Source organism: Chlorocebus sabaeus, chromosome 5 (assembly GCF_047675955.1).
Source record: "Chlorocebus sabaeus isolate Y175 chromosome 5, mChlSab1.0.hap1, whole genome shotgun sequence".
NCBI classification, from domain to species: Eukaryota; Metazoa; Chordata; class Mammalia; order Primates; family Cercopithecidae; genus Chlorocebus; species Chlorocebus sabaeus.
Genome location: NC_132908.1, coordinates 25,755,044 through 25,777,712, shown reverse-complemented (window position 1 = coordinate 25,777,712; position 22,669 = coordinate 25,755,044). Strand labels below are relative to the sequence as shown.

General features: G+C 46.0%; 1 protein-coding gene across 1 annotated transcript in view; it reads left to right on the top strand.

Annotated features, from left to right (window-relative positions):
- GSG1L (GSG1 like) overlaps positions 1–22,669 on the top strand; it is a 268,680-nt gene that overhangs the window by 207,153 nt on the left and 38,858 nt on the right. Inside the window, exon 4 of the mRNA XM_007988670.3 lies at positions 6,813–6,924. Coding sequence (XP_007986861.1) covers positions 6,813–6,924 — 112 coding nt within the window. The remainder of the gene's footprint in view (positions 1–6,812; positions 6,925–22,669) is intronic.

Sequence of the window (22,669 nt, the reverse complement as noted above, 5' to 3'; positions counted from 1 at the left end):
TCCTCAGAGGGCAAAGCAAGAAATTAGCTTAAATTGGAGCTGGAAAGATTTAGGTTATGTGTAAGGAGGAACTTTATAAACCCTGAAATATGCTACCAAGAGAGGCTTCGGGTTCTCAAGAGAGTGTCTAAAAATAGCTTGTTCTTTAAAAATAGGTCTGGGCAAGTTTTAAACGTCAGCTCCGCTTCTCAGGGGTGGCCTTATGTGCTGGTGAACCTGGCCACGTGGGCTCCCCCAGGGCAGAGGGCACAGGGAAAAGCCAGGCTTTGGTCTCCGTTGTGACCAACATCAGCATATTTTAGATATGTTCAGATAAGGGATTTATTTTCTCCTCTGCCCCCAGTGGATAGGTGTCTTGAAACACCAGTCTTTAGTTTCTCAACGTTTTTTTTTTTTTTTTTTTTTTTTCCGTGGGAGACTCTTCTGGGGCTGATATTAATTGGGTCAATTCCAACAGCTTCACCCAGTTGCTCCCAGTTTCCCCCAGTCCCTTGCCATTCCTGAGCCAGGGTTCTTCAGTGCCTGACGGTTTGCTGGGAAGTGAGCGGTCTCAGCGGTACCCGGTGCCCCAGGGCTCCCTGCCTTCAGCACCTCAGCGCCCTGGCAAGTCCGGCCCATCCTCATCCTCACCTGCCCTGTGGGGAGGACTGCAGCTGCTCCTCCCAGGCTCCCTGCCTCCTGCTCCTCTTGCCCCCCCGCCGCCCTTCTCAGGCCACAGCCATACTCGCCTCCTCCACCCAACCACTTTGCTCCGAAAGTTGCAATTCCTGCCCCGGGCCCTCAGGATAAAGTCCAAACTGCCTCAGATGGCTTAAAATTTCCCATGGAATGTCCTTGTTTACCCGGCAGCAGCATTTCTCACCTCCCACGTGCCCCCACCTAACCGCCTGTGACAGCCACACCAAACCACTTTGCCTGTGGGTTTCTCCTGGTGTGGGTTCCCCTGCCCGCTCCACCCTCCTCCTCCTCCCTCTGACCCTTCCACTCTCAGCTCCTATACCGCCTTCTCTGGGGGCCTCTTCTGACCGCCCCACCCCACAGACCCCTGGACTGCCCCTCTTGACTGCCCTGATGCCCAGAGGTGCCCAGTCTGTGTGTCTGCCTCTCCCATCCCATGGGAGCATGGGGAGAACAGGCCGCTTGACCCCTGTAGAAAAGCCTAAAGCACAGCAGGTGCCTGATATTTGCTCAGTGACCAGCTGAAGGTCAGGGGTTTCCCTTTGAAGCTCTCCCGCCCCATCTGTCTGGTTCCAGCCCCCTCCAGGTCCCCACCAACCCCTCTGCGTCTCAAGTCCTGGACATGACACGCATGCCCAGCATCTACAAGAATATTTATTTAAACATGAGTGCTCACCGCGTGTTCTCAGTAATAACTTAGCATCTTTAATAATAAACTCTATTATAAATCAATTAATCAGCTACCTCCCTGGTATCTCAATTAAATGGAGCGTGACATTCGCATAAAGCATCCAAACCCTGCCAAAGGGAGCCAGGCCAGAGGCAGGGGGATCCTGGAATTGGGGTTGTCACGGCTGCTCTATGTCCTCACCCAGGGGTAGCTCCAGGTGGGAGACTGTCCCCTTGGGGGGGGTCACGTGGGCTCTGGTCCACCCCCACCTCAAGGGAGGCCCAGGAACCTGCCATCCCTCTCCCCAGTGTTCAAGTGAAAGATGATTTGGGGCATCTGGGGTTGGCATTCCTGTGTGTCCTCTGGACTCAAGAGGCCCTGACAGGTGTCACCAGGCCAACTAGTCTCTCCCTACCTGAATCCCACAGCCACGCTGCCTGGGCTTACTTTAAATTCATGAACACGGATCTCACACGACAAGCAACGCTGCCCCGAGAGCCGCACGCACTTCCACAGCGTGTTTGTGCTTCCCCACTCTCAGAAAAGACTGTTTCACACGCTCTCCTCGCTGCTCCTCAACCCCCACTTCCCCAGTCAGCCGCCTCGCTCTCAGCTGGTGACCTTGTCTCTCGCTTGCTGGAGAGGAGGGGGGTTCATCTGCTCAAGAACTCAGATCCAGCCAGGCACAGGGGCTCCTGCCTGGATTCCGGCACTTTAGGAGACTGAGGCAGGAGGATCTCTTGAGGCCAGGAGTTCAAGACCAGCCTGGACAACATAATGAAACCCTGTCTCTACAAAAATAAAAATGTCAGCCAGGCATGGCAGCACTTGCCTATAGTCCCAGCTACTCAGGAGGCTGGGCCAGAAGGATTATTTGAGCCCAGCAGGTTGAGGCTGCAGTGAGCTCTGATGGTGCCACTACACTCCAGCCCGGGCAACAGAGCGAGACCCTGTCTTAAAAACCAAAAAACAAACCAGCAAAACTTGGGTCTCACTCAGATGCTGTCCTCCTGCTCCCTTGGGTAACGCATCCCAATTCCCATCAAAAGCCAGTTCCAATGTTTTCTAGAACCTCCTCCCACCTTCTGGCTGTCTCTGGACCTTGCTTCCACAATTGCCCTCTCGCTCCCCTGCTCTGTCCGTCTCTCCCTCTCTGCCTGATCATTCTGCATGGGCGTGGAGACATTCTCTATCTCCCATTGTTAAAACGCCTTCCCGGACAGGCACGGTGGCTCATGCCTGTAATTCTAGAGCTTTGCGGGGCCAAGTCTGGAGTGTTGCTTGAGGCCAGGAGTTTGAGACCAGCCTGGGCAACATGGCGGGACACTGTCTGTACACACACACACACACACACACGCACGCACGCACGCACACAAAAGATAGATGTATTACATGTATATGTTTTTAAATAAACAAATAAAATGCCTTCCTGAGCCCCAGGACCTCCCCAGCTATCACCCCATTTTCCCACTTCCCCAGGAAGCATTATGCTTTGAAAGCTTTCTCTATCATTTACCCTCCTCCTCTTCTAAACCTCTTGCAGTTGACAACTCCACACTGGTTTTCCCTCAGCCTTCCCTGGCCACTCCGCCTCAGCTATCTTTGCTGGTCCTTCCTACTCTGCTTAAGATCAGATGTTGGCTTTATCCTGGGAGCCTTCTCTCTCCTATTCCTACAGTCTGTCTCCAGGCGACCTCTTCTAGGCACACTGTGTTATTTATCATTCACATATGATTCACGCATTTAAGTCTTCGGTTCTGACTACTCCCTGAATAGCAGACCTGGCCCTTCACCTGTATGCTTGCTATCCCTGTTTAGATAGAGAATAGGCATTTCAAGGCCGAGCACTTGCAATCCCAGCGCTTTGGGACCGAGGTGGGCTGATCACCTGAGGTCAGGAGTTCAAGACCAGCCTGACTAACGTGATGAAACCCCGTCTGTACTAAAAATACAAAAATTAGCCAGGCGTAGTGGTGGGCGCCTGTAATCCCAGCTACTCAGAAGGCTGAGGCAAGAGCCTCATACAGCCTAGTGGGCCTACATAGTGAGTCTCAGGTGTATATTCTTCATTCATTCATTCAAGAAACTTCTGTGGAGCTTATTTTGTGCCCAGTGCTGTTCTAAGTGCTTTATAAATATAAGCCACTGAATCCTCATACCAGTCTATGAGGTAGGTACTATTATTATCCCCATATGACAGGTGAGGAAACTGAGGCCCAGAAAGTCAACCTACCCAATGTTATAAAGCTGGTAAGTGACTGTATTAGTCCGTTCTCACATTGCTATAAAGAACTACCTGAGACTGGGTAACTTGTAAAGAAAAGAGGTTTAATTGGCTCATGGTTCTGCAGGCTGTACAGGAAGCATGGCTTGGGAAGCCTCAGGAAACTTATAATCATGACAGAGGGTGAAGGGGAAGCAGGCATGTCTTACACGACTGGAGAAGGACGAAGAGAGTGAAGGAGGAGGTGCTACATACTTTTAAACAACTGGATATCTCATGAGAACTCACTCGCTATCACGAGAACAGCAAGAGGGAAATCTTCCCCCATGATCCAGTCACCTCCCACCAGGCCCCTCCTTCAACACTGCGGATTACAATTTGACGGGAGATTTGGGTGGGACACAGATCCACACCACATCAGTGACAGAGCTGGAAGCTGGGCTCTCTCTTTCACTTTCCTGGCTCTGCTTTCCTCTGGGTTCACCTTGTGATGCGCTTGACGTTGTCTCTTAATTCTCAGCCCCCCTGGACTCAACATTCCTGGACTTAACAGAATTCAGCTTCCTCATTTTGGACTAGCCGAGGGCAGGGCTAGGAGTCATGACAGCTCTTCCTGCTCTGTGTTCTGGGGAGCACCACACCCAGCCCAGCTCTGGCCCCCTGGCCAACATCCCCCCATTTCCAGTGTTCTCCAAGGTTTCCTTGGGGCCTGGAGAAACCATACCCACCTGACCACAGCGGTTGGGAATTCCATTTATAGTTTCAGGAGTTGGGAGATTCCAGAAACCACAAGGAGAGATTTACAGCTGTGGGTTTCCTGGTGTGAGTCCAAGCCAGGAAGTAATCACGGCAGCAGGAAAGCCTCATTCATTTAGTCTCCTGTAATTCAGGAGGTGCAGTAACTCACCAAAAAGTCACTTTTTAATTCAGATGAGTTGGAAATTATGCCTTCTGATGAGGATTTGTAGGACAGATGCTGGGGGTGGACCTTGCTTTACACAATTAACATGCTTTTGAAAACATAGGCAAGGGTCAGATTTTTGAAGCAGAATCTTTAAAATGCAATCAGAGAGTTCCACCAAGGTATCTTTAAGTGAACTGTAATTTTTACTTATTGAATTTCCTTAAAGCATGGTCTTTCATATTTGGGGATAAATAGAATTTAATTTAGGAATCAATGCTTTTCTAAACTAATAGTTCAGAAAATTAATTATTTTGCCAATAGGCTAAGTCCAGCTTCTGGGTGGGAGATTTTGTATTAAAATACTGTTGTGCTCCTACTATCCTGGCATAAGGAGTGGTCCTTCTCATGAATATTCCAGCCCTCAGAAAAGGAACCGGCAGAAGACTAAGAAAGGGGTCAACACCCTTCTGAGTGGAAACAGCTTCAATTCCAGAAAGACTCAGCACTGGGCAGTAATAAAGAGGAAAGAGGAAAGACTCGTCCCTTCAGAAAACAGATTGTATTGTAAAGTTACAGTGATTAAAACAGTGTGGTACTGATGCAGGAACACAGAGAAAGATCAGTGGGACAGAATGACAAGTTAGGAGGTGCACTCGTGTATTTGTGGGACTGGGAATATGGTATAAAAGTGTCCCTTAAAATCAGCAGAGGAAATACAAAAATTAGCCGGGTGTGGTGGTGCGTGCTTGTAGTCCCAGCTACTTAGGAAGCTGAGGTGGGAGGATCACCTGAGCCTGGGAGGTGGAGCTTGCAGTGAGCCCAGATGGAGCCACTGCACTCCAGCGTGAGTGACAGAGGGAGACTCAGTCTCAAAAAAAAAAAAAAAAGTCTTTTTTTTTTTTTAAATGTAATCTATGCAGCAGATAGGATTAATATTCAGACCATACAAAGAATTCCTGCCAATTGCTAAGGAAAAAGATTTTTAAAAACAAAAAGAAAATTGGCAAAAGATACAGACATTCAAAGAAGAAGAAATAGAAGTGATTAATAAATGTGAAAAATGCTCAAGCTCACTAGTACTAACAGAAATATGACAGGCTTTTGGGGAACCCTTTCTCCCATTAGCAGCCAGGCAGTTCTCTCTCCTTTGTCTTAAAAGAGTGGAAGTTCTACAAAACACTGAGAAAATAATGGTCCCCCAACCCCAGCCAAAGCCCACTCTACAGCTGGCTCTTCTTACTAGATGGGGGAAAATGCTTTAAATATAAACAATTGAGCCTCTAATCCTAGCACTTGGGGAGGCTGATGTGGGAGGATTTCTTGATCCCGGGAGTTTGAGACCAGCCTGAGCAACATAGCAAGACCCCCATTTCTACAAAAACGAAAATACAAAAAATTGGCCTGGCATAGTGGCATGCACCTGTAGTCCCAGCTACTTAGGAGGCTGAGATGGAAGGATCGCTTAAGCCCAGGAGGTTGAGGCTGCAGTGAGCTATGATCATGCCAGCCTAGGCAACAGGCTAAAAACAAAAAAATCCATGAAGTTGATTTCATGACTTACTAAGACTTGTGGGCTAAATCTGCCCCAATGCCTGTTTTTGTAAATAAAGTTTTATTGGAATACAGCCATGCTCACTCATTTCTGTATTGTCTGCAGCTCCTCTGGTGTTACAACAGCAGAGTTGAGTCGTTCCAACAGAGACCATGTGGCCCATGGAACCTGAAATATTTGCTTCTCTGGCCCTTTACAGAGAGTTCGCTAACCTATACACAGATCTGACTCTGCATCTCCTTTGCTTAAATTTTTTTCAGGACTCCCCTTTGCCTCTGGCCCAAACTCAAGTCCCTTGGTCTGGCTTAGAAAACCACCAACCTCTGGGCCAGAAGTGGTGGCTCATGCCTATAATCCCAGCATTTTGGGAGGCCGAGGCAGGAGGATCACTTGAGCTCAGGAGTTTGAGACCAACCTGGACAACATAGTGAGACCCCATCCTTACACAAAGTTTTAAAAATTAGCCAGGCATTGTGGTGCACGGCTGTAGTCCCAGCTACTCAGGCAGCTGGGGTGGGAGGATTGCTTGAGCCCAAGAGTTGGAGGCTGCAGTGAGCTATGATTGTGCCACTGCACTCCAGCCTGGCAACAGAGCAAGACCCTGTCTTAAGAACAAAAAGAAAGAAAAGAGAACTACCCCGTCCAGCCTCCCAAGGGGTCCTTCCCCAGGGGTCCCTGTTCTCCACAGTGATCATAGGCAGGCAGGCAGCAGAGAGGCCGTGGGTGTGTGGGGACGAAGCCCTTCCTTACTTCCTGACGCTTTTCTCTGCTCTCTGCCCCGCAGGCCTCCTGGGAATGGTCGCCCACATGATGTACACACAAGTGTTCCAGGTCACCGTAAGCCTCGGCCCTGAAGACTGGAGACCCCATTCCTGGGATTACGGGTGGTCCTTCTGGTAAGTGGCTTCGACCTTCAGGACAAGAGCAGCTTCAGGCACCAGAGGCCCAAGGCATGCTGGGACTTCAGCAGCTCAGCCCAGTGGGGTGGGGTGGTGGGAGAAATGGGGAGAGTTGGAGGGACTGCAGTCCAAAGGCACTTTGAGACCCCAGGGCAGAGATTGGCAAACTAGGGCCTGTGGGTCAAAGCTGGCCCACCACCTGTTTATATGCAGCCCTCAAGCTAAGGATAGCTTTTGGATTTTTAAATGCTAAGAAAATAAATCAAAAGAAGAGGAATGCTGTTTTGTGACATGTGAAAGTTACATGAAATTCAAATTTCAATGTCCATAAATAAGGTTTTCTTGGAACACAGCTACTGTCATTGTTTTGTATTATCCATGGCTGCTTTAACACTGAGATGGCAGCACTGGGCGGTGGTGACAGAGACTGAATGGCTCACAAAGTCAAAAATACTTACTCTCTGGCCCTCTGCCTCCCCCTGCCTAAGAGGCATGCTATGGAAGGTTGGAGATGGAAGCTGGCAAGACCTCAAGTTAGGTGAGCTGTGGAGGGTTCTGGGTGGCCCTATGGGGTAGGTGGACTCCAGTGAGGAGCTCTAAATACAGGGAACAGGTCAGCACCTCAAAGCGGGGTGTGCATATGAAAGGCGTGATTAGTCAGGGTTCTTTTGCTTACCAGTGATAGAATCCCAAGCTTAAGTGAACAAGGGGTGTTCATTTGTTTGTGTAACTGGAACGTCCAGGTGGAACAGCTAAAGTGCTCTGGGTTGTGACAGAAAAACCTACTCACATCAGTCTAAGTAAGGAGATATCATACGTTGGTTCATGGAAAGGACAAGCACAGCTATGGTGTGGACTTCAGGACATGTTTGATCCAGAGTCACTGAGGTCAGAAGGGCTGAGTTCTCTTCCTCTGTGTACTCATCTGAGCTCGGTGCCCTCCACATGTTTACTTTGTTGCTGGGCTGGTTTCCCTGTTGGGGAGAGCTCTTCCTAAGGCTGGGTAAATCCTCCTTCCCTTGTAGGAGAGAAAGGGCTTCTCATTCTCCCATATTGACTAGATTCCCAAACTTCCCTCTGGTGGGCTTAGGTCATGTTCTCTCTCCTTAATCTTTGCCACAGCTGGGGGAATGTCATGAGCTTATTCCCTTAGCTTGACCAAGCCCACCTCTGGAGCTAAGAATGAGTCAAAACCTCTCAAATGGTGAGTGGATGGAATAGATGCTGTGTGAGCTACCACAAAGTCTGCTTCAGGCACAGCTGGATCCAGGTGACCAGATTTCATCTGGAACCCAGTCATGCCCTCTCCTTATCTTGTGTCTCTCTTGTCTCTCTTCCCTTTGAATTAGTGTTGGCTTCATTCTCAAACAGCTTTTCCCCCAGTGCTAGCAAAGATGCTAGCAAAGATGATCACATCGCACAGACCAGGCTTCCTTTTTTTTTTTTTTTTGTTTTTGACAGAGTCTCTGCTCTGTCACCCAGGCTGGAGTGCCAGACTTCCATCTTAAAAATGTAGCAATACCAGCAGAGAGATGGGGTTTCTTTCCCATATTTCCAGCTAAAATCCTGGTTATGACTTTCATCGGCTTAGCTTAAGTCATGTGACCAAACCTGAACCAATGATTTAGACTCTGGGGGAGACTGGAATGACCTGAGTCGCATGGTCCAGAGAGTGGCATTAGCTTCACCCAAACCCTTGGACAGAAAGAGAAGGAAGTGAAGTCTCTTCAGGCTGGAAAGACAGAGACCACAATCGTCCACTAACAGGGCATCCAAGTCTGGGGCTGGTAGTTGGAGAGCGTTTATCCGTTCAGTCATTTAATACATATTCACTGAGTACTTCCTCTAGGACAGCTGTTCTTCTCAGTGCTGGGGATGCCGCGGTGCTGAGACAGCGTTGCGACAGGGATTGAGACGTGTGAACCAGCCGTGTCTGAACTGTGCTGTGATGTAGATGTGTGTGGCGAGGGGAGTTCACAGGCAGGAGCACAGAGGAAGGGCATTGACTGACACAGCTTTGGGTGGGGTGGGTCTCCAGGAAGAATTTCGAAGGCAAAACAGGAGAGAATCGGGTGCCAGGCAGAGGGAACAGCAGGTCCAAGGACCTGGAGGTGAGAGAGCATCTCAGAATGGAGCAGGAGGGACTATGATTATAATTTTTAAAAGATCCTATTCCAGTTCAGTGATCACCCCAACTCCATCTCCACTCTCTGCTCAACTCCATCCTTTTAAAACCAAAAGCATTTGCCTTGAAGGGACCTTGGCCCATGAACCCTGGCCCCAATCTCTTTAAGTAGAACAATCCCAGGGAAGCCAGATGAGGCTCTGACCTTTCCTCCTGCAACTGTTCCTCCCTGAGACCTTGACCTTGGAAGTTCATCTCCTTGAGCTAGAGAAGGGCACAAAAGAAGGGAACTAACATTTGTGAGTGTTGACCATGTATGTAATAATTTCTTAGATTTACTGAGCACTGATGTGCTGCGAATCAGGTAGGTATTTCATGGAGGCACAGAGAACTTAAGTAACCTGCCCGAGGTCATCTAGCTGTGAAGGGTAGGGCTGGGATTCAAACCCAGGCAGTCGGGCTCCACAGCCATACTAGAAGCCTCTCTGAGAAGATGGGTAATAATAAGAGAGTTCATTGATGTGCTTTCCGTGATGTTCGACACATGGTGTGTGCTTAGTCAACACCAGCCCCTATATTGCTGCTCCTGATATGAAATTTAACACATGCAGTATCATGCTAGTGATATGAAATTTAACATGAGCAATATCATGCTACTGATATGAAGTTTAGCACATGCAGTAACCTCGTGTTGCATATGCAGATGCTGAGAGTCAGAAAGGTTGAATCACTTGCCCTGGTGGGAACTGGTTCCTGCCCCTCAGTCCTCCTTTCCAGAAGGCCCTGGCTCTCTCCGCTTGTGCTCAGTGTCTCAAGTCAAGCCTGTTGGTGTCAGCCAGAGGAACACTCTTTCCCTGGAAGGCAGAGCCTTCTGCCCTGCTCCTGTGCTCCTTCCTCAGGGGCTGGCCTCCCAAGGGGCACCAAATTCTCATTGGACTTATTAAAGCCCGAGGCCCCGTGTGCAGCCCCTTTTAGGGTGGATCCATTTCTCCCTGTCACTGAGACCTGTGAGATGGATCAGCCCATTTTTTCATCCCTCACATCTGGGGCCTCACCAGGGCTGCAGCATGTCATCTCTCTTGTTTAATATATGTGAGGCCGTTTGTCAAAATTCTGGCCCGAGAGCCTCCCCTGCTCCCTCCTCCGGTACTGGAGAGGAGAACAGCTCCGAGAAGAGATGGCACCGGCCTCTGTCTTCCTGCCCAGCAGGGAAGAACAAGCTGCAGGGGCTCTGGAAGCTGGAGGGGTTTTGAGGTGCTCAAAGCCTGTTGAGTGCCAGCTTCTTAGAGGGACACCTTTGTAAGAAGTAGGCCGGGCGCGGTGGCTCACGCCTGTAATCCCAGCACTTTGGGAGGCTGAGACGGGCGAATCACGAGGTCAGGAGATCGAGACCATCCTGGCTAACACTGTGAAACCCCGTCTCTACTAAAAATACAAAAAAAAAAAAAAAAAAAAAAAATTAGCTGGGCGAGGTGGCGGGCGCCTGTAGTCCCAGCTACTCGGGAGGCTGAGGCAGGAGCATGGCATGAACCCGGAGGGCGGAGCTTGCAGTGAGTGGAGATCGCGCCACTGCACTCCAGCCTGGGCGACAGAGCGGCATTCCGTCTCAAAAAAAAAAAAAAAGAAGAAATAGAAGGTCCCCTTAGTTAAGAGTCTGACAGCCCGGGGTTCAAATCTCACCCTGACACACAGTGCTGGGCCACCGTGGCAGCATGGAAGGGCGGTTGACAGTGTGGCCCCTGGAATCAGACAGTTTGGGTTTAGATCCTGCCCCTGCCCCTCATCAGCTGTGGACCTTGGCCAGGTCACTTACCTCCTCTGCACCTCTGTGTCCTCAGCTGGAAAATGGGACAGCCCGAATTTCCACCTCATGGGGATCTCTTGAATTGTGTTCATTTCTCTATTGAGGTGTACACATCACCCCCAAATCTAGTAAAAATGTGTTATTATGTAGTAATAATAGTAACTAGTAAAAATGCGTTGTTATTTGTTCTTACGTTTGGTGGTGGACCGGGCTCAGCTGGGCGGTGCTTGTTGGGGTCTTCCCTGAAGCTTCAGTTGGATGTCAGCTGAAGCTGAGGTCATCTGGGCATGACTGGGGTAGACCTCCAAGGTGGCACCTCACGACGCTGGCAGCTGGTGCCAGCTGGCGGTGGCTGGTGGCCGGAGGGGCTTCACACAGTGTGGAGGCTGGGTACGTGGAGAGACTATCTCAAGAGTGAGTGTTCCAGGAGACCCAGGTGGAAGCCACAGGATCTGTATGAGCCAACCTCAGAAGTCGCACAGTGTCACTCCTGCTGCATTCTGTGGGTTAAGAGCAAGTGACAGGGCCAACTTCAAGGGGAGGCGTGAACCGCGGGAGGTGTGGCTCCCTGGAGGCCAGCTTTGGAGACAGTAACCAACACAAGGAGCGAGTGAATCAACGCATGTGGAGCACTCAGCCCAGTGTGCTCGGTGAGCACAAGTCCTCCCGCCCACTCCTCCTTTTGGCGCCGTGTCTCAGCTCTCTCTACCTGTGACAATGTCAGGTCAGGACCCTGATGGGCACCCAAGCAGCTGCTTGGCTTAAGGGGGCAGGGACCAAGTGGATCAGATTAAGGTTGGGGCCGGGCAAAGTGGCTCACCTGTAATCCCAGCACCTTGGGAGGCCAAGGTGGGAGAATCACCAGAGGCCAGGAATTCAAGACCAGCCTGGGCAACATAGCCAGACCCAATCTCTAAAAAAATAAAAAATAAAAAATAAATAGCTGGATGTGGTGGTGCACACCTCTAGTCCCAGTTACTCAGGAGGGTAAAGTGAGAGGGACACTCAAGCCCAGGAGGTTGAGGCTGCAGTGACCTGTGTTCGTGCCACTGCACTCCAGTCTGGACTGGAGGCTCTACCTCAAAAAAGAAAAAGGAAAGAAAAAAAAAAGATTAAGGTTACGACACCTACTTTGTGCTGTGCACAGTAAGAGGCACTTTACAAGCCCTGAGCTGCCTGGTCCTGTCACTGATCCCCAGGAGAGGAGCTGCCATCCTCCTTCAGGGACCAGGACACAGCTTGAAAGTCACACAATTAGCCTTGGATGCTGTGCACTGCGCGCAGCCGGGGCTGAACCCAGCCTGCAGATGTTTTCTTAGCCCTGCCATCGTGTCTTATAAAAGTTTGGATTTGTTTCTAACATCTAAAATGGTAAAACTTCTACATAAAAGTCCAGGTTTCTGGTTCGTGATCATTGGAAGATCTGTTCCTGCCTAACCAGAATTGCCACCAGGCAGCCTGCCGATAAGGCTGAGAATGGCTGAACCTTTAGATAGGCGTCTGGTTTCCAGCTCACCCCAGTCCCCACCGCGCCCTATTGCCTTACATTTACCCATGCTTCCTCACTTAGTCATCATCTGCTTGACCTTGCAGGAATTTGAGTCTGTGGCCCCTGCTTGGAATGTCAGCTTTCCTGGTGACCACAGGAGTGTGGAAAGCTAGCCCGGCACTTTCTGCTTCTGTTTTACATTTGATCCACCTGGAGAGGAATGGGAAAAGGTCTCCTCCTACTGCTGCACACACAGTGAAATCTTATCTCAAGCATTCACTCTGCAGACTGAGGGTAGTGGGACATCGTGGTGTGGAAGATTATAAGAGCTGGAGGGCCCAGAGAAGTTCAGCAATTTGGCCCATGTCACACAGCAAGAGAGCAGCAAGTTGGGCCAGATCTAGGGAAGGTTCTCAATCCTGTCCTAGTGGCCCCTTTCTGCTTCTGGGGCCCTGTCCCTGTGGAATACAGGCCTCACTGCTGTCCCTCCCTCCTTTCTAGTCTCTATGAATATGTGGACACAGCAGACCAACCTCTTTCCTCTCTGGGGACCCCAGGCGGCGCCCCCTCTATGCAGGGGTTAGCTGGTATTCCAGCAGGCCGATCCCTTAAAGGGTTGAGTCTGCCGCTGTGACCCTACCAGATCCTGGGCCCCAAAGACAACTGGAGGGGTGTGTGTGCTGATGTCTCTGCTGAGAGGCTGTGTGATCAGCAGGAAGTTTGCCCGTCCTCATCCACCCAAGGCAAGTGGCTGTGGTCTGCTTTATTCTAAGACCAGGGCTGGGGAAAAGGATGTGGTTGCCCAAGGGTGCCCTGTGGGCCACGGAGGGACCAGCTGGGCCCTCAGAGCCTGCCACTATCCAACTCCTAGTCCCATCAGCTCTTGGGCCCTGAGGGTGGCCTGGATTATGCATCTGCGCCCAGCCCTGCCCCATGTGGTGAATCTGTAGCCCTCTGGTCTGCAGGCAGCCAGGGCAGCCTTCCTTAGTGACCCGTTACAACCTCCCCACTGGGTAGGGCCTGGAGTAGGTTGCAAAGTGGTGTCCATGTGTCTCTAAATCTGCTCCCCCTGTGTCCCGCTGCCCCTGCTGCTTCCAGGGGATGAAGAATTGACAACCCCTGTCACCACCCTCCCCTTTTCTCCCTATGGTGTCCAATCTGCTCTTGGCTCCGGAAACCAGGCCAATCACCCACGCACCTCCCTGTGCCAGTTCAGAAGTGCAAGCTGCTAAAACAGCAGGTGTTCTGGCCCCAAAGTTTTCAAACTGTGTATTTGGTGGGTGCGTTGGGGCCCTGGGGGGTGAGAGGAAGAGGGAGATGAAGGCTCATGGATAACTCACCCACGCTAAAACCAGAGCTATGTTTTCATATCTGTCTTTTTCTGTTTTTATTTTATCTGTGTTTATCCATTCATTCCACAAGTATTTACTGAGCACCTACTATGTGCCAGGCACCATTCTAGGTGCTAACGGACAGTAGTGAAGTGAACAAGGATAGTAATGAAGTGAACAAGGCTCCCATTTTCATGAAGCTGGCATTCTGGGATAGAAGAGGATATAATCTTAAAAAACAAACACTAAGGATTCCAATTCTGAGAAGACAGAGTAGACATGCTTCTCCCTATTCCTCCTGCTCAATGCAGCTAAAATCATTGGACCTAAAGATAAAACAGACATCAGAAGACTCCGAAAGGTGGGAAGAAGACAGTAGGCTGGTTAGGGACCAAGAAACAACACATTGCTGAGTCCTTTTCGTGTTATATAGCCCAGATTTGGAGCTGAAGAAGTCAGCAATTCAGACATGCCAAAAGGGCAGGATTAAAACAATGCCCAACTGAAGTCCGCCTTCTCTAGGCAAAGGACCAAGAAAGGGTCAGCCCACTGAGACAGAAAACATTTAACAATAACTTCACTACTCCAGTCACACATTACAGAAAAGAAAAAAACTGTGGCTTCACCCACACTCATGCCGGCAAGGGAATGGGGTGCTTAGATTTTGGTGACAATCGCCAGGTGGACTTTCATCTCTGCTGGGCAGTAACAAGGTGCCCCTCTTTCTCCCTGCAGGGATTGTGTCAGAGGAGAACTGGTGGAGAGTCAGGATTTTTGCCACTGCCTTGCAGTAGTAAGAACATCTCCCTCCCCATGGTGTCAGTGATGTCTGGGGAGCAGTGATGAGGCCCCTGGGCCCCTCCCAGCCAGGTATCAGCAGAGGCCTAATGGGGAGTCTGAACTCCCACCCCCACCCTCACCTGGTAAGAACCAGGAACCATCTTCATCTTGAATGTCAGTGGTGGCTGATATGATTAGGCTTTGTGTCCCCACCCAAATCTCACCTTGAATTGTAATCCCGGTAATCTCCATGTGTGAAGGGAGAGACCAGGTGGAGGTAATTGGGTCATGGGAGTGGTTTCCGCATGCTGTTCTTGTGATAGTGAGTTCTCATGAGATCTGCTGGTTTTATAACGGGCTCTTCTGCCTTTACTTGGCACTTCTCCTTCGTGTGTAGCTTTGTGAAGAAGGTGCCTGCTTCCTCTTCACCTTCCGCCATGATTATAAGTCTCCTGAGGCCTCCTCAGCCATGCTGAACTGAGTCAGTTAAACCTCTTTGCTTTATAAATTACACGGATTAATACACTCACCCAGTGGGAGACCTAGGCTTCTACCCCTACCTGGAAGTAACTGGGCAGAGCTTCCACCTCACCAAAGCCACCTTGCCAGAATGATGTGAAAGGAAACCAGTTAGAGCAGATGGTTCAAACAAGATCCAGAGTCTCAAAACATACCCCAAATGTCAAGGTTGCAATTAAAATCATGTACCATGCCAAGAACCAGCAAGATCTCAACTTGAACGAAAAAAGATAATCAATAGATCCCAATGCTGAAATGACAGAAGCGTTAGAAATCATCATAAAAATGCTTCAACAAGTAGTTGCAAAAACCCTTGGAAAAATAGAAAGTCTCAGGAAAGAAGTAGAAGATAGAAAGAAGGACCAAATGGCAATTTTAAAACTAAAAAATTCAATAACCAAAATAGAAAGCTCAATGGTGGGGCTCAACAGCAGAATGGAAGGGATGAAGGAAAGAATCAATGAACTTGAAGAAAGGACAATAGAAATTATTTAATTTGGACAACACAGAGAAAATAACTTTTAAAAAAATGTACAGAGCCTTAAGGACCTCTAGAACTATAACCAAAAGTATAACATTGGAGTCCCAGAAGAAAAGGAGAAAGAGGGCGAGACTGGACAAAGTACTGAAAGAAATAATGGTTGAAAACTTCCCAAATCCCGTAAAAGACATAAACCTTCAGAATCAAAAGCTGAATGAATCTCTAAAATAGTATAAATTCAAAGAAATCCATACCAAGACACATCATAGTCAAACTTGAAAAAAAACTAAAGTTACAAACAAAAAACAAAAAACAAAACACAGTGAGAGAATACATCCTCCCTAACTATAGAGAAAAAAATTCAAGCAACAGTGGATTTTGCATCAGAAACCATGGAGGCTAGAAGGAAGTGGCACAACATTTTCAAAGAAAAAGAAAATGAAAATGCTGAAAGAAAAGAACTATCAACTTAAAATTCTGTATGTGGCAAAAATATACTTCAGAAATGAAGGGGAAATCACAACATCCTCAGATGAAGAAAAACTAAGAAAATTTGTTGCCGGCAGACCTACCCTAAAAGAAAGGCTAAAGGAAGTTCTCTAAACAAAATGGAAATTTGAAAAAGGGAAGTTCTGAATATAAGAAAGAATGAATGAAAAATGGACAGAGAAACTTTACTTCTCCTTTTTCTCCTTTTGAGTTTTCTAAATTATGTTTGATGGTTGAAGCAGAAATCATAATATAGTCTGATGTGATTCTAAATGTATACCGTGGAAATATTTAAGACAATTATGTTATAAATGAAGGAAGGTAAAGGGTCACAAAAGGAGCCAAGATTTCTATGCTTTACTCAAATGTTGACACCAGTTGACTGTGATTAGTTATGTACATATAATGTAAGACCCAGAGCAACCACTGAAAAACCTATATACAGAGATACACTCAAAATCACTATAGATAAATCAAGAATTGTTTGAGAAACCCATGGGAATGCAAGAAAAAAAAAAAAGAGAAACAAAAAACAGAACAAGCAGGAAAGAACAAAATTAGTTGACAGGTTTAAGCCATAATATATCAATAATCACTTTAAATGTAAATGGTTTAAATACACCAATTACAAGCCAGAAATTGGTCAAGTGGATTTAAAACATGTGACCCAAAATTATGTGCTGTCTATAAGAAACTCACTTCAAGTATGATGAGATAGATAGGCTGGAAGTAAAAGGATGAAAATCATCTCTCATGTAAGCATTAATCAAAAGAAAGCAGGACTAGTTATATTAATATTAGATAAAGTAGACTCAGGTAAATAAAATGACCAGAAATAGACATTAAATAATGATAAAAGAGTCAATCCACTAAGAAGGCATTGCAATCCTAAAAGTGTATACACCAGACAACAGAGCTGAAAATCTGTAAAGGAAAATTTGATGTAGCTGAAAGGAGAAATAGGAAAATTCACAACTATAATTAGATATTTCAATATAGCTTTCTCAACAATTAATAGAACAACCAAATGGAAAATCACCAAAGATATAAAAGAATTCAACATCATCAACCAATAGGATCTAATTGAGAAATGTTTCAAGTCAAATCAGCTCTCATCCCAAGAACCTAGAAAAAGAAGGGCAAAATAAGCCCAAAGCCAGCAAAAGAAAGATGAGCAAAAATCTATACAATTGAAAACAAAAAGTAATAGAATCAATGAAACAAAAGAGCTGGTTCTTTGACAAGATAAAATTGACAAACCTCTCGCAAGAGTGACAGAGAGAGCAGACAGAGGAGAGACACAAAATGCCAATTCAGGAATGAAACAGAGGATGTTGCTGCAGACTTTGAGACATCAAAAATATAGTAAGAGCATACTACAAACAACTCTACACACATAACTTTGACAGCCTGGATGAAACAGATCAGTTTTTTTAAAAGCCCAAACTGCCACAACTTACCAAATGCGAAATAAGTAATTTGAATATCCCTATAACTACTAAGGAAATTGAGTTTATAAATAAAAACTTTCAAAACAGAAATCTCCAGGTCCAGATGGTTTTACTGGAACATTTCACCAAATATTTAAATAAGAATTAGCATGTTTTTTTCAGAAAATAGAAGAAGAGAGAAAACTTTGCAGTTCACTTTATGAAGCTAACATCTCTCTGTTATTAAAACCAAAGATAGTGCAAAGAACCACAGACTAATAGGCCCCATGAATAGAGATACAAAAATCCTTAGCAAAACAATAGCACATGGAAGTCAGCAATATATAAAAATAATTATACATCATGATAAGTGGGGTTTATTCTAGGGAGCATGACTGCTTCAATATTTGAAAAATCCATCAGTGTCATTCACCATATTAACAGGCTAAAGAAGAAAAAATCACATGACCATATCAATGAATACAGAAAAAGCATTTGACACAATTCAACATTGATTCATACTTTTTAAAAAACTCTCAGAAAATTCAGAGTAAAGGGGAACTTCCTCAACTTGATAAAGACCATCTTGTCATCTGCAGTTAACATTATACTTAATGTTGAAAGACTATTTTCTCTCTAAGATTGGGAACACCACTATTATTCAACATAGTGCTGGAAGTTCTAACTAGAAATAAGACATAAAAGACAGGCAAGACATAAGACATGAAAATAAAATAAAAGGTATACAGATTGTAATAGAAATAAACTACACCTATTTGTGGATGTCATAATTATCTGTGTAGACAAATCCAAGCGATCTACCAAAAAAAGCCTAGACTTAATAAATAAGTTTAGTGCTGTCTTAGGATAGAAGATAAAAATACAAAATCAATTGTATTTTTATAAACTAGCAATGAACATTTGGACAACAAAATTAAAAATATATATCATTTATACTAAAAAAGTGAAATACTTAGGCATAAATCTAACAAAACACTTACAGGACTTGTACACTGAAAACTGTAACCCGTAGAAAAATACCAAAGAAAGAAATCAAAGAAGATCTAAATAAATGGGTAGGTATACTATGTTCATGAATCAGAACACACAATATATAGTGAATACATCAAATTTTTTGTAGATATAGAGAAAAGTATTCTAAAATATATATGGAAAGGCAAAGGAATTAGAATTTCTAAAACAATTTTGATAAAGAAGAATAAGACAGAATGACTTAGAGTACTCAATTTCAAAACTTACTGTATAGCTACAATAATCCAGCTGTGTGATATTAGTGGAAGGATAGGCACATAGATCAATGAAAAAAAATAGAGAACTCAGAAATAGACCAATACAGATCCGCCCAACTAATGTTTGACAAAGGTACAAATCAGTTCACTGTGTGGGGGTGTGGTGGTGGTGGTGGTGGGGCGGGCAGGGAATGGCCTTTTCAACAAATAGTGCTGGAGCTATTGGACATTCACTGGCAAAGATAAACAATCACCCTTACTTTAAACTGCACACCACTTGCAAAAATTAATTTAAAATGGATCACAGATTTAAGTATAAAATGTAAAACTGTAAAACCTTTAGAAAAATAAGAGAAAATCTTTGGAATCTAGGGCTAGGCAAAAAGTTCTTATATTTGATATCGAACACATAAAAGGAAAAATGGATTAATTGTAATTCATCAAAACTAAATACTTTTGGTCCGCAAAAGACCCTATTAAGAGGTTTAAGAGAAAGCTATATACTGAGAGAATATATTTGTAAACCACGTTTCTGACAAAGAACTAATATCTAGGATATATAAAGACCTCTGAAAACTCAGTAGGAAACAACAACAAAACAATCCAATTAGAAAGTAGGCAAAAAACACCAATAGACATTTTGCCAAAGAGGATATACAGATAGCAAATAAACAAACGAAAAGTTGTTCAACCCTATTAGCTGTTAGGGAAGTTCAAATTAAAGCCACAATGAGCTATTATTACACATCTATCAGAATAGCTAAAATAAAAATAGTGACACCACCAAATTCTGGTGAGGATGTGGAGAAACTCATACATTGCTGGCAGGAATACTGTATTTAGCAATATAAATGAACAAACTACTGATGCACACAATAACTTGAATGATTCTCCAGATAATTATGTTGGGTGAAAAAAAGCCAATCCCGTACATACTCCTGTATGATTTTATTTATGTAAAATGTTTGAAGAGGTAAAATTATTGAAATGAAGAACTGGTGGCTGACAGGATTTGTGGGAGGTCAGGCGAGAAGTGGCCGTAGCTATAAATGGCACAGAAGAGATCCTTGGTCTGTATTTTGACTGTATCAATGTCAATATCCTGCTTGTGATATTGTAATATTGTATTACACTAGTTTTGCAAGAGTTTACCATTGGGGAAAACTGGCTAAAGGGTACATGGGTTCTCTCTCTATATCATTTCCTACAGCTGTTTGTGAATCTGTAATTATCTCAAAAGGAAAAATTTAAAAACAAGAGTAAACAAATGAAAGGAAAAAAGATAAAGAGAATTACAGGGTGTGATGAGGGCTGTGATGAAACTAAACAGGGACATGTGATACGGAATGATGGAGAGGGGGCTTCTTAGAGATAGTAGACAGAAAATGCCCACTGAGGAAGGGGTGACATTCACAGGTGAGAAGGGACCAGCTGGGCAAAGAGCCTGGGAAAGTCCAGGGATTCCTGAGGGAGGGAAGGCAATGGGGGAGGTAGGGCTGGGAATGAGCTTTGGGTTTTTGAGGAGTGGAAAAGAGACCATAGGGCTGGGATGCGGAAAGCCTGAGGAATCAAGCTCTGGACGACATGTTATTTGAAAAAAGATTTTGCATGTAAAGTAGATGGAAAGGCGGGGATGTAGGCTTTTCTTCTAGCTCAGTCTGACTTTGCACCTGTCCAGTCATTGACTGTCTGGCTCTGCTCCACCCCATATCATCTGTTTCTGGGGCCCCTGGGCTCTAGCAAACCCCCTCCCTCCCCAGGGAAGCTCCCTCCACACACTCAGTCATTGGACTCCACCACTCCTGAAAGGTATTTTTGCTCAAGCCTTTAGTTTGAGAATCCCCTGCTCTGTCCCCTGACTGGGACATCAGGGTTGAGTCAGACTTGGTCACCCTTAAGATCCTTGGCTATAAAAACTCGAAATTTGTGTCAAAACTAACTCATGCAAAAGAAGAGAATTTATAGCAAGTAAACGTATGATAACTTTGGTTCCCAGTGACCAAAACCCAATTCAAACTGGCTTCAGGGTAGAAACAAAAGTCAAGGAAAACAAAATTAAAAAGAAAGGAATTGAGACTTCCATCATTGAAAAGTTCAGGTAAATGGCTTCAGCTCAGGGATCAAGCCCCTTTTCATGGCTCTGCTTTCTTTTGGGTCAACTTCATTCTCAGGCTGGGTGGTGGCAAGAGGGTCCCCAGCAACTCTTGTCTCAAACCCCACCAGCTTAGCACCACAGAAGAAAGATGAGCTTTGTTTCCCAGTAGCTTCAGCCAAGTTCAGGAGTTGAGTCTCATGAACCTGACTTGGGTCACGTGCCCACCCCCAACCAATTACTATGGCCAGAGAACAGCGGCATTTTCATTAGCCAGGCTGAGATCATGTGCTCACATAGAGGTTGGGGTTGGGGCCAGCCCCACACAAACCTAACGGCCTGAGAAGAAGGAAGGAGTGATCCCTTAACAGAACCTTGGAGTGCAGTTACCAAAAGGAAGAATGGCTTATGATCAGGCAACACCAACATACTCCATACTCATGGAATCCAGAAAAAGCCTACTTGTTCATTCTCCATCCTCGGCTTCTGAGTTTCCATCATGCTAGTATAAAGAGACATCCCAGGCTGAAGTAGAATCTTCAGCTTTGTTGCTCAGGAGAGAGTATCTGATTGGACCAACTTTGGCCAGATGGTCAGCCCTTGACCGGTCATCTGTGAATGGTGGGGGTTGGTGAGTAACACGCTGGACACTTTGGTGGAAAGGGAAGCTCTTAGAGGGGCCAGGTTGATGCCCTAAAACTGTCTATTACAGACACTCAGGGCTTCTGGAAGATCTACATCAGCTCCTTATGAAAGAAACGGGAACTCTATCAATGGGTTTGGTGTTAAGGGAAACAGATGATCCTTTTGAGGATCTCTTTGAGAAAGGCTGAGTCCTCAGATTTTTTCCTTGCTTTCCTTCTGGGGTGCTCAGGGGCTGTCAAAGGGAAAAGCAGTGGGTGCAGGCAGTGGGCTTCATTGACTATGGGGAATGCAGGGGTGGTGATGATGTTCAGAGGCCAGCTGGGTGGGCTGGCATCAGGGGAGGCCTGGAGCTCCCAGGCAATGCAGGGTTGGAACAACAAAACTGAGTCCCTGATTTGGAGGAAACCAGTTACCAAGGCAGAGACTGAAGAACAGGGATCCAGGAACCAGGCCAGATGTAACTGAGGCCAGGCAGGTACCCTACTCCTGGTACTAAATGTTGAATGCATCGTCTTGATCAGAGGAATCAGGCAGGCCATTTCTGGAGGTGGAACTGGGTCAGCTGAGTCTCCTAGCTCTACCCCACCCTTCCTACCTTTCCAACTGTGGATGGGATAAATTCTCCACGTTTGGGCTGGGCTTAACATGTACATCAAATGAGGGCTGCCAAAAGTCCCAGCTGTAGAGAAAGCTGTGGAGGAGAGAGTCAAGCAGGTCATTCATTATAACCTCATCTCTCAGGGGGAGAGTTTACAAACCAAATCATATGGAATTGGGTAGTGAGGATGTTAATATTAATGATAATAATGACAGCAAGACTTTCTTGAGTGCCTACTATGTGCTGGACACTATTCTAAGATAGTTTTAGTGGATCATCTCCTTTAATCCTTGTAACAACCCTATGAGGTAATGCTATTGTCCATCACAATGACGTGAGGTACTGGGAGCAGTGACACATACCTATAATCCTAGTACTTTGGGAGGCTGAGGCAGGAGGATCACTTGAGCCCAGGAAGTTGAGGCTGCAGTAAGTTATGATCACACCATTGCACTTCAGCCTGGGTAACAGAGTGAATCCCTGTCTTTAAAAGAAAATAGTCATGAGGAATGTGAAACAGAAAGGGTTGGCATCTTTCCCCAGGTCATACATGAACAAAGGTAACTTAACTTTCATAAAAAAATGAGTTTTTAGGATGTCTGCCCCCATCTCCTTCTCCATCACCAACTCCAGCTAATCTCCTCATGCATCCTCATTTCTGCTCCCCAAACCTCCCATAGTTTGTGGAACATTCCCTGCTGTCTGATGC